At 44.7% G+C, this 12,038-nt stretch overlaps 1 protein-coding gene and 1 long non-coding RNA gene across 7 annotated transcripts in view; one reads left to right on the top strand and one right to left on the bottom strand.

The window, feature by feature from the left end:
- Window positions 1-8,976, top strand: part of GRIK4 (glutamate ionotropic receptor kainate type subunit 4) — a 294,856-nt gene extending 285,880 nt beyond the window's left edge. For 4 of the 5 annotated variants that reach the window (XM_038380428.2, XM_043501059.1, XM_043501058.1 and 1 more), the window contains 3 exons: window positions 1,242-1,370; window positions 4,638-4,756; window positions 5,396-8,976. In XM_038380428.2, coding sequence (XP_038236356.1) covers window positions 1,242-1,370; window positions 4,638-4,756; window positions 5,396-5,761 — 614 coding nt within the window. In that variant the 3' untranslated portion in view covers window positions 5,762-8,976. Of the gene's footprint in view, window positions 1-1,241; window positions 1,371-4,637; window positions 4,757-5,395 lie in introns of those variants that run through there. The other variant, XR_006276691.1, reaches the window with a different exon arrangement.
- The window catches only part of LOC119846597, a 38,104-nt gene that overhangs the window by 12,162 nt on the left and 13,904 nt on the right, over window positions 1-12,038 (bottom strand). The window lies entirely within an intron of this gene.

Raw genomic sequence — 12,038 nt, 5'->3', positions numbered from 1 at the left:
GCACAAAAAGTAAGACTAGATTTGTTAGTTTCACTTCCTGCTTCTAGCTCCAGTGCACAGGTGTAAAATAACAGTGCTGAGAACTCCAGGGATTTTATCACAAGTCTGGTGTTTTTCTTGGAGCCTCAGCTTCTGGATTCAGGTTATTAGCAGATAATCTCAGCTTTCATGTTTTGGAAAATGAAAATGTCATTAGCCCTCGTGGTTAAAGAGAAAAGCCTGAAATATGAAACTTAAAGGTTCCAACTCCAGCTGTCAAATAAAAAAGACCCCAAATTTATCTATAAATATCTCTTGATTCTTAGGCCAGTCTCATGATTTGGGGAGAGGAGATGCCTGCTTCGTGACTTTTGAATACCTGGGATTAGCAACACTGAAATAGTATCATTAATAGCTTCTTTTCTGGTTCTCATACATATTGCGATTGTTTTTTGATTGGTACTATTGTAGAGGAAGGTTTAAATCCTAGAATAACTGTGTATTTTAACATTTCTATTAGGTTTTGTTAAAAAAAAACCTTTCATTTACTAAATCTAAATTACAGGCTTAAACTAGCTGGCTGTGTCCTGTGAAACAGTAGAATTGCAGTGGATAAAGCACATGCTGCTACTTTTTACACTGGTGGAATTTAACTGAGTTACTCTGAATTTACCCTGTTGTACAGCATAATCTGTCTGAGGGTCTGTCTTCTAGATCTCTGATAGCGAAGAATACAGAGGGAGCTTGTGGCTGGGGGCTTGAACCTGGCTTCCAGTGAGCGTTTGGGTTTGCCTGGTGGTGAGATTAATTGCTGCTATAGACAGAGAGCGGTTTCTATTCTTGTCCTCCACTCCATACGAGATTGATGACCAGAACAGAGCTACAGTTACAGGCACAATGAAAGGGAATTGAACTGGATAATTCAGGGGAATGGGAATGAGTTGTGCAGTTGCCCATTTGAATCCTGTCCCACATGGCAGCGACCAAAAGTTTTTCCCTTATGCTGGCTGTGTGGCGGCCTGTGGGAGACACTTTTGATCCCCATGTGGTCCACAGGGACCAAATCATCGCCCACAGCTGGCACTGATTTGTTGGCCATTTCAATGGTGAGGACTGAATGGGCCATCAGGACTGAACTCCCCTCTATCTGCTTGGAAGGGGGGTTCTCTCCAGTTCAGGCACATTGACAGGGCAGCATATATGGTGTGGAGAGGGGAGCTGCCTGAACTATATCTTAACTCCCCTCCCCATGGGTGTTGCAGGCTCCATATTCCGAGATGAATTCGACCTGGCCATTCTCCAGCTGCAAGAGAACAACCGCCTGGAAATCTTGAAGCGAAAGTGGTGGGAAGGGGGCAAGTGCCCCAAAGAGGAAGACCACAGAGCCAAAGGTAAACCCTGACTCTGAGATGTAGGTGCCTCCTGCCTGGTACACAGTCTATTATTAAGGATGTACAGCAGTCACATTATCATAGATGCTAGCAGAATGAGCTCAAGCATCATCCATGAACGATACCAGCCGGAGGTTTGGTTTCGTTTGGTTTTGCAATTATTCTGACCTGAGATTTCTTCCATAACAATGCAAGGAGAAAACCAAACAGCTCTGCTGAGCCTCATGCTGTGTGTTTTTGCCTGGGGCAAAGATAGTCGCAACAACCAAATGACAAATCTTGAAGGCATATGGAGGGTAAATTAGCTTCTAATGAATGTTCTCAGCATTACATGGGGAAATAGATGGCTGAAAGGATTGTATCGAAATCCTGGACTCCTTTAAGAGAAAATGGAATATCATCACAGAACCTTGGGTTAATGGGTTAATCTAAAGCTCCTTTAGGACAGGAAAAGGGGAATGGGGACTTTATTAATAAGGCTTTAAAATGGAAGAGCAAGTCCCCCAGGGTAAAGCGACGCAAATTGCCACAAAAGCCATGGCCTTAGGCTGATGTCCCAGCGTTAGAAACAGTTGCCAGCTTAAAGCAATCGCTACATTTTTGGCAGTTGCTCTAATTTAAGCAAGCAAGTTTTTTTTTTCTGCCAGGCTAAAAGGTTCCCTGGCTGAGAGAACAGCCTTTTGATCCTTACAAGCCCGGAGACGAAGAGCCAAGCAAGCTTCTGATTGCCATTTCGTTTTCATGGCACATCTGATGTGAGGGGTTTTTTCCAGTTTATAACCAGATTGTATGGACAACACATGGGCTTTGTCTGGCATGGAAACTTCTTCTGTATGCTGCTTTGCTATCAGGAAACATTGCTGTGTACTTTAGATCACAGGGAAGAATGCTAGTTGCTGGGAGTTACAGATGTGATCTGAGCCCCAACATCTGGAATTAGATTCTAAATTCCTTGGGTCTGGGTTTTGAGGTCAGCCCCTTAACTTTCCCAGGGGAAGGATGATCCAGTGAGCACTAACTTGGGACATGGGAGACATGGGTTCAAGTCCCTGCTCCACTACAGATTTCCTCTGTGATCTTGGACAAGTCCCTTTGTCTGTCTGTCTCTCAGTTCCCCTTCTCTGCAACAAGGATAACAGCACTTCCTACCTCACAGCGGGTTATGGGGTTCAATACATTAAAGAGTATGAGATGCTCTCATCCTACAGTAATGGGCATCAGAGAAATGCTACAGATAGTGTCTCTTGAAGCCATTTGGAAAATGTGCACCCTGCCTTGGATTCCACGCCCACCCAAAGCATAGGGATATTTGGCGGTAGGGTTTCCATTCACACCTGTTAAACCCCCAAAGTTTTAGGGGAAGGAAGTGTGGGGAGCAGAGGGGATGTCTAGGTACGCTGCTCCTGGTTTGGCCTGTTCTGTTCTATTGCAAGTGGCCTTCAATTGTGAGCAAAACAGGCCTCAGCACAAGTAGCTCAAATTCTCTATAGGTCTCTCTTAAAATCACACAATAATCCCTATTTCTAGCCATTCGGCACAAGTTCCAGGCCCCTCTCACTGGGAGTATTGGATTACAGGAGAGTCTCTGAGTGCCTTGTTGGACAGAAACAGCTGCCCAGTGACTTGCGAGAGCGCTAATTGCTTTATCTTGACATCCCAAATGCATAACCGAGCTTCAAAGGGATGAAAATCAACTGATAAATTATTAAAGGCATTACCTTCCAGGGAGGGGAGGGGCACTCAGCAAGCTCTAGAGAGAGCAAACTCCAGACAGACCCTGAAGGGCAAAATTAGAAAAAGGGGTCAGTTCTGATGTAGGCGGAGCAGGGGGACTGGGAGCCAGGACTCCTGGGTTCTGTTTCTGGCTTTGCCACTGACTCACTGCATGGCATCAGGCAAGTCACTTCCCTGTTCTGTGCCTCAGTTTCCCCATTTGTGGAACTGGGATGGTAATAATCAGCTCGTAAGAGTTGCATGCAGGTAATGAAAAGTGCTTGGGAGGATTATTGTTTTAAATGAAAACCCAGCTATATTCTAACCCATTCTTTGAAGGAAGGCTGAGCCAGGCCTGTGGGTGAGGGTGGGGCAGAAGCCTCTGAGCCGGGCATGGGGATGAGGGGAGTCTGAGCTGATATTGGGCAGTGTTTATGGGAGGCCGAGATAGGGTCTGGGTTGTGAGTTTGGGGGGATGGGAGGTGGGGTTTGAGCTGGGCCTGGGCTGTGACTATGGGATACATTTTATGCCCTGTTTCAGAGTAGCAACCGTGTTAGTCTGTATTCGCAAAAAGAAAAGGAGTACTTGTGGCACCTTAGAGACTAACAAATTTATTAGAGCATAAGTCTTTTCCACCAAATGCATCCGATGAAGTGAGCTGTAGCTCACGAAAGCTTATGCTTCATTGTCATCAATTCAATCAACTGTCCAGTCCACCTGCGACCCTAGAACAACAAGTAGTGCTGAAAGAAGTCATTTCTGGGATTCTACATGCTGAGCTACGGGCCCAGCTCCCTGAACTTTATCTGGGGCGTAGTCTTAGTGACTAGGCCATTGGAGAGGGACGGAGGGGGTTCTGGTTCCACCAGTGACCTAATGTGTGACCTTGACTAAGTCACTTCTCCTTGTGCTTCTGTTTCTCCTTTTGCCTGTCTTGTCTATTTAGATTCTAAGCTGTTTGGGGCAGGGACTGTCTCTTACTGTCACCTAACAAACCGCAGCCCTGATCTCAGTTGCGTCCTCCAGATGTAAATAGTAATCATTTTCTATCAGCATTATTGCATGTGAATGAAGGAATTGCTCTTGGTCCTGCCCTCTCCTAATGTTCTGATTTCCATCTCTTCCTTCTCTTTGCTTTGTCAATGATGCTTTCTCATGTCCATTTACTGACTTCATAGCGACAACCGCTGAGTAAATAATTTGTAGGACATAATTTATCTGATTGATCTTTCTTCCTTTTCCTGCTTTGTTTATCTGCAAACAGCTTTACACTTCTCTCAGAGGTATTTGTTGTTTGAAATTATTTGCTAAATCATACTTCCTAGGAAGAATTCTTCAATCGCAAGCAGATCATTGTAAGTAATTTGGTATTTACAGTTCAAGCTGTGCTAGTTAATTTTGACTGGACAGCAAAGGGCCCATTGTACTGTTTTTGTTTCCTGAGTGGATGAGCTCAAAGATAATTAGAAGAGTCAAGATTTCTATGTGGTTCCGAACACAACATTTGTTGTCTCTTCCTCTCCAGTTTATTTTTTTCCTTTGCTTTATTTCAGGTCTGGGAATGGAGAATATTGGTGGAATCTTTGTGGTTCTCATATGTGGCTTAATCGTAGCCATTTTTATGGCAATGCTGGAATTTTTGTGGAGCCTACGACACTCTGAACAGACAGAGGTAGGCTCAGGACTGTCACTGATGTTGCAGGAAGTATGCACATTAATGTTTGTGAAGTCCTCAGGTACTGCAGTGAGGAGCACCATAGAGAAGCCTATAAAAAAGTGGGATGGGTCTGGAATAGATGAGGGTTGTGGGTCTAGGTATGAATGTTGCAGGCAGTGAGACCTAAAACACAAGAGAATTCCAGGTATAGAGCATGTAAAATTTCCAATGCGCTCAGCCAGGTCTAGAACTTACAAACATCTTATGTGTAGTTAGTAAGATGTAGATTAGCTACAAATTCTATTTGCAGTTGTTGGGAGTCTGGAACATATGGAAATTCCATGTGCAGTTGGTGGGGTTTAGAACACATGAATTTCTGTTTAGAATGGATAAGGATCCCTGACATGATCTTGAGGATCTAGAACATATGAGGGCCTCTGATGTGGATATTGGGGTCCAGAATCAGTGGGAATTCCAGTTTGTGGAATCTAGAACAGGTGGCAGTGCTAAATGCCGATTATGAGAACAGGTGAAGATCCCAAGCACTAGTTTTGGCATTCAGAACAGTTGAGCATCAGGATTCAGAATTGGTACAGATGTTGAGATCTGAGCAGTATCTTGGAAATTGGCCTCTTGCTTGTGTGTGCCTTCCAGGTGTCTGTCTGTCAGGAGATGGTGACAGAGCTGCGCAGTATCATCCTCTGCAAAGACAGTTTCCATCCTCGGCGAAGGCGAGGGGGGATGATACGGACTCGGCCCATTATTGCGGAGGAACGCCGACCCTGCAGTACAACCACTCTCAGCAACGGGAAACTATGCGGTGGTGGTGAGCCAGACCCGCTGGCGCAAAGACTTGCACAAGAAGCCGCTCTGGTGGCCCGAGGCTGCACGCACATTCGGGTGTGCCCAGAGTGTCGGAGGTTCCAGGGCCTCCGGGCACGGCCTGCTCCAGGTTCACTTGCACAAAGCGAAGAGAGCTTGGAATGGGAGAAAGCCACCAACAGCAGCGAACCCGAGTAGAGTGGGGCAGGGGTGGGCAAAGAAACTCATGTTCCATTTTACAGAACATGGACTTGTACGATGTCAGACTTGTTTTTAAATTAAAAGCAGTTATCAAGATCAAGACAAACCTTCAGGCTGAGAACCAGAACCAGCCAGAGATTTTTGATACCTCTCCTATCTAAGAGGACATTCATTCCACTTGGATTCTGAACCACTAGGTGAAAGATTCTCTGGTTGGCCTGTCTCCAGCAGCTTTCCTCCACCTCAAAAATCTGGTTTTGGGGTAGGTCCGACACACACAGAGGGCAATTCATATACCAAAAATGCCCCAACTAGGGGGGGAAGAGTCATTGTCAGAACTATCCCATCCTAAGATAGGAGAAAAGGACACTAGTGTCATCTGTCTTGATCACACAGACTCAGTAGGGATGTTCTCTGGGAGGTATTTTTATTTGATGGGGTGGGGGGAGGGGAAGAGAGGAGTAATCTATTTTATTTTATTTTATTTTTGGTACATCAGGGCCTGGAGTCTCCAGCACACCAGATTTCAGGTGCTGAACTCTCCCTCCTTTGCAGCGATGTGGCATGTGGGGCGTGGAAGGGAGGGACAGGAGATGATTCCCAAACAGAAGCAGCGGATGAAATGAAAGTCCATTCAAGGAGTTATTAAAAATAAAAATGCCAAAAACCAACCAACACACACAGTGAATTCAAAGAGGCCTTGAAACACCTGGAATTTCAGGGGTTCTCTGTCTTTTTTTTGTTTGTTTTTTTCTGTCAGGGAGGGTGAGTATGAAGCATTGAGGAAGTTGTAACTGGCAGGTGGTGTTGGATCCCATATGCTCTCTTAGGAATGCTGCCTTTTCCCCCCAGCAGAGGGCAGTTGCACTTACTACCCATTGTCACGGGCTTCTGAAAGTACAGTTGTAGACATCATGATAGAAACTGGTGCTCATAGGTACAACATTCCCATCCTATGAACCCTTAACACTGTCCCCAGGCTCAGTAGCTGGGCCTGCGTGTGACCCAGGTGGCATCTGGGATCTGCAGATTTCCTTGCTACCAAATGTCCTTGAATGAAGGTCATGGGGCAGAGAGGTCAGGTTCAATAGGAAGATTACTCTGGGTCTTCAGTGAGAAAATCCTTCCTTCCACAGCAGCAGCAGTTTGCCCTCTGCTTGGTACAAATGTGGGGTTTACATTGAAGAGTTTAATTTTCTGATTGAAAAACAAAATTCTATGCAATTTCTGATTGTGAAATTAAAAGGGGAGAAGTTATAGGGGGTGGTGATAAACACAAACCTTGAGCAAAGGTATATCCTGTTGAATTTTTTTATTTCTTTTTATTTTCAATGTACTGAAATAAAAGATGTCCTTGTACAATTATGATTCCCCCTCCACACTTTTAAAGATTTGAGGCAGTTTGAGTTCCATCACTCATGGATGCAGCCCAACAGCGCCCCCAGGGGATCAGAGAGGTACTTCCAGCCCACTTGATCTTCACTGCAGCAGGTTGCTGTTTTGGCCTCTGCAAATTTCTAGCTACTTGCATAATACCTAAAACCTCTGTTGCTGTCATTGTCTGTAATCACTCCCGAAGAAAACAAAGGAAAAAAAGCTGGGCAGGACACATGGTCACTTTAGAAAAAATAACACAATCCCCTTGGCCCTATGCTGCAGTGAGATCAGAACAACGCAAGCCACAGCTCTTTTAAACCAGATTGCTGGAAAAGGGTCTAGCATAGTTTCCCTACACATAGGATTCCCTGTAGCAGATCAGACCAATGGTCCACCTAACCTGTAGACAGATACTTTACAGGTGGGTATAAAGAACCCCAGAGAATGCAGATACCAGCAATGGGCACTGAAGATTATTACATAGTAGCTCTTTTTGGCAGCACCCAAAAAAAAAAAGATAAGGGAACAATCCCTGCTCTCAGTGAGGGTCTCTGGCCTGGGTTATGCAGGAGGTCAGACCAGATTATCATAATGGTCCTTTCTGAGCTCAGAATCTATGAATCTATGCAGATCCCACATTCTAAACAAAACAAGCAAACAGAGCTGGGAGGGTAGAGACAAATTGAAATGTACCCATAGAGTGAGCATGTGAGAATTGGCCACTTTCTGATAATGCAATGTTCCAGTAACAGGGCCAGCTCCTTAGGGTCTGTAAATCAAAATAATTCCATTAACTTTAGAGCTACACACATTTACACTGAGGATCTGGCTCATAATGCTTTTGGGGTTCTTGGCTGGAAGCAGGAGGGGTGAGTCAATTCAAGACTACCCCCAAATACACCAAAACCTTGCCACAGTCAGTTGTGGCTAGTTACTTGTTGACATCGTAGAAGTGAGTCTTGGGGAGAAGAGAGCAGTGGCTTTGCCGAGCAGCTCAGGCAGGGTGTCCCGTGCCTGGGGGCAGTATGGGAGAGGTAGACAAAAAGGACCTGGGTTGGCAAGCATCACTAGCAGAATAGCAGGGATGGGGATTGGAAGAGACCAGAAAGTTATGGAGTAACCTGCCCTTAGGAGAAGATTTGTCCTAGCCCCATCAGATATTGTTCGCTTCTGCCCTGAGAAGGGAAGGTTGGGTGGATAGCTGCTTAAAATCTCTCTGGAACCATTTAGCTAGAAGGTGGGGAGGAAGGAAAAATATAATCCCTTTCCTTCTTGGGCAGGGAAGCCATGCTAGCAATGTGTGCTTTAACATGGTCACAGCCAGCATTCTTTTGATGCAAATATGGACAGGGCCTAAGTCAGAGTTCTGCTCAGTGTGTGCAGAGAGAACCAGCCCCTCAAGTGATGTACATTAATGTAGCTATATTTTGTCAGTGGGTCAGGGGCAGCTTACACCAGCTGAGGGTTTGGAGCAAAGTCTGAGCGTAACCCACATCTGCTCAGTGTGGCACTCTGTCCACTCTCTACTGGTGTCTAGGCCAACCAGAGATTGAAAAGCCTACTACAGGATTAGCTAAGAGAAATGTGGCTGTCTGCTCATGCAGTAGCACCACATGCATTTTGCTCAAGAGGTCCCAGGTTTGATCCCTGCTGATGACATCCAAAATGGTTGGTATTACAAGTAATAGCTCATACAGGGAACTCAACTCAGGGAAATCTCTGAAGTATCCTGCCTCGGGGGAGTATGTAATCCTGCTTACTTGGTGTGGCACTCTGTCCCCTTATAGCAGTGGCTAGGCTAGGTAGCTATTGAGGAGCCTGCTATAGCCTTAGCTGAAAACACACATCATTTGGCTCAAGAGGTCTCAGGTTTGATCCCCACCTCTGACATCCAAAGTTGGCATTATATTAGCAGCTAGCTAGATTCCTGGGGTCAAATCTTCCACAGGTGTAAATCAATACAGCTAAACTGATGTTAATTGGGCCAGCTCAATTTACACAAAGTGAAGCACAAAGCAGGCCCAGATCCTCAAATGTATGAAGGCACCTAACATCCACTGACTTCAATAGAAGTTAGGAGCCTAAATACTGTTGGGGCTCTGAGTCTTAGCATCTAGCTAGACTCCTTGTACCAGCTCCTCCACTGGTGAAAGTCAGTGCCACTGCATTAAAGCCAATTGTGCTGAGTGGATTTCTACCACCTGGGGAGGTGGGCTGTTGAGTTTAAAGGCAAATAGTGGTAACTCATAGCATGCATTCTACGATTTGCCAGCCTAAACAAAAACTTAAAAAAAACTTCAACACATCAGAGACATCTGAAAACCTCTTATGTTTGTTTAAAGGCCAACATGTTCTTATGTACGCCAGGCACTATTCATCAAAAGAAACTCGCTGTTGAAAATTTATTTACAGATTAGCAAAAGAAAAGAGTCCCGTCCATCATTTATCATATCTGATTCCCCCCCACCCCGTTGCCGCAGTGAATAAAGAGGGAACTTGACAGTGCCAGACATTTTTCCTTTTGCTAGGCTGAGGGAATCTCCCAGTCATCATTCAGACTGAGGACATCAGGAAAAATAAACCAGCCCAGTTCGCTCTTGATTTGTCTTTACTTTTATCTATTTTTTGTCAGCTTTCCTTTCCCAGGCTGTATTTTCTATCAGAGTCTGTATATTGAGGGGTTGTGGGTTTTTTTGTTTGATCAGATTGTTTACAATAAAAATATAAATAAACCTTGAACTAGTAGTGGATGGATAAAAGCTGATTTGGTTTGAAAGCCTTGGCTGGTGTCTTTCAGAACACACACAGAGAAGAGGCTTACATGATGCGCTCACACTCAAAAGCGAGACGGGACCCTTGTGCTCAGCTAGTCTGACCTGTCAAACACAGGGCATTGTGCTGCCCCAAAATAATTCCGAGACCATATTTTATAGAAAACTTTCCCCCCTTGAATTAAAAATGGGGATTCTACCACAAACCTTGGTAACTTGTTCCAATGGTCCAATTATTCACACCATTAAAAATGTACACCTTATTTCCACTCTGAATGTATCTAGCTTTAACTTCTAGCAGTGGTTGCACCACTGCCAAATTAAAGAGGTAAAATAACCTCTATGCTTCCTTGCTATTCCTGTTTATGCAGCCCTACATTACACATGCACACTTTTGGCCACAGAATCACACTGGGAACTCATGTTCAGCTGATTATCCACCATGACCCCCAAATCTTTTTCATAGTCACTGCTTTCGGGGATAGAGTTCCCCATCCTATAAGTATGGCCTACGTATAAGTACACAAACAGAGCAGGAACACATGCTCCCTCCCCCCCCCCCCTTTTTTGTTCTCACCCTGGAAACCATTTTGATGGCCTCTTTCATTGGCCAATCCCATTCACATGTTAATGAAGGTCAAGATTTGGAGTGGTTTGCCATCCAAATTGTACTTTCCCACCGTAGCCATCTCTTGATAAAATGGGGGTAATTCTAGTAAGATAGCTCTGTGGATTCCACTGGGAGGCGACGATTAGATCAATTAAAATATAATACTGGGCTTTAATCCTTTTTAATTGTTTCACCAGAGCCCCCTGCCTCCCTCTTCCATTACAAGAGCTTCACTGCTGAACCCAGGAGGCATGTAAACTGAGTGTTCCTATTACCTAAATTCCTTTGGTTACCTTCCTCCCCTGTTAATACAAGAAAACACATCCTGCAGCTTGGCCAGTCTTATTGGTTAGGAGAGGCTCTAGTATGAGAATAACTAAAACTGGGGATTCTTTTGTGATGAAAGTTTCATTCATTTTGCATTCCAGGCAGTTTAATTTTTCACTCAGCACCACTCCCTGAAGTCTAGCCTGTAACTAACTGTAGGCACTGGGAAGGTGTTGATGTGGACCCATGGCCTTCACAAGTCTAGCATAGGGGTTATTACTGAACATTAAAACACAAGAGGGACATTTTGTGGCTTGCAAGCCAGCAGGACTATGGCAAGCTGAAAATGACAAAAATCTCTTTTTAGTTCAGTTCTCCTGACTGGATAATAGTGAAGAAGACTGTTTAACCCTTTCAGAACCAAAAATGTTCCTTGATGGTGGTGTCATAGGATGGGGTTGCCCTTTAAGGGTCAGCCTTCCTGCCTATGATTAATCAGTTGCCTTCCTCCAAGTGAGAGAAAGGTCTGACAGGAAGTTAGCTCAGGGATGAGAGATACAGGGTGCAGGGTGGGTTTAGTGTAATGCTAGCTAGGTGAAAGACCTGGGTGGGTAAAAGTGAAAGCAGCCTTAGAAGCTAAAGCCCTCTGAAGTAGATACCTTACAAGGGGCCATGCAACAGGACCTGGTATTCTTCTTTTGACTAGTGTTAAATTGAGTTTGTTTGAACAGTAAATAGGTTCCTGGGAAAAGGGAAGGAAAGAGCTTTGTTTCATTGATACAGCTGTCTGGTGAGTTGGTCTGCTAGGGTATGTGAGAAAGGAGAAACAGAGGCAGGGTTCAACACTGAGTTTAAGGAAACCATGTTATATGTTGCCTATGAGAACAGGAAAATATGCTTGTTCAAAGAGACAAACCACAGCTAACTGGATTTGGATCTCTTTGTCCTGAACTAATTACCTATAAAGAAAAGGAGTACTTGTGGCACCTTAGAGACTAACAAATTTATTAGAGCATAAGCTTTCGTGAGCTACAGCTCACTTCATCGGATGCATTAGTCCTTGCTTACAGACAGCCCCCCAATCTGAAGCAAATACTCACCAGCAACCACACACCACACAACAGAACCACTAACCCAGGAACCTATCCTTGCAACAAAACCTGTTGCCAACTCTGTCCACATATCTATTCAGGGGATACCATCATAGGGCCTAATCACATCAGCCACACTATCAGAGGCTCGTTCACCT

This window comes from Dermochelys coriacea, chromosome 22, assembly GCF_009764565.3.
Source record: "Dermochelys coriacea isolate rDerCor1 chromosome 22, rDerCor1.pri.v4, whole genome shotgun sequence".
In the NCBI taxonomy this organism is placed as follows: Eukaryota; Metazoa; Chordata; order Testudines; family Dermochelyidae; genus Dermochelys; species Dermochelys coriacea.
The sequence above is the reverse complement of the archived record's forward strand: the minus strand, read 5'-3'. Positions and strand labels throughout refer to the sequence as shown.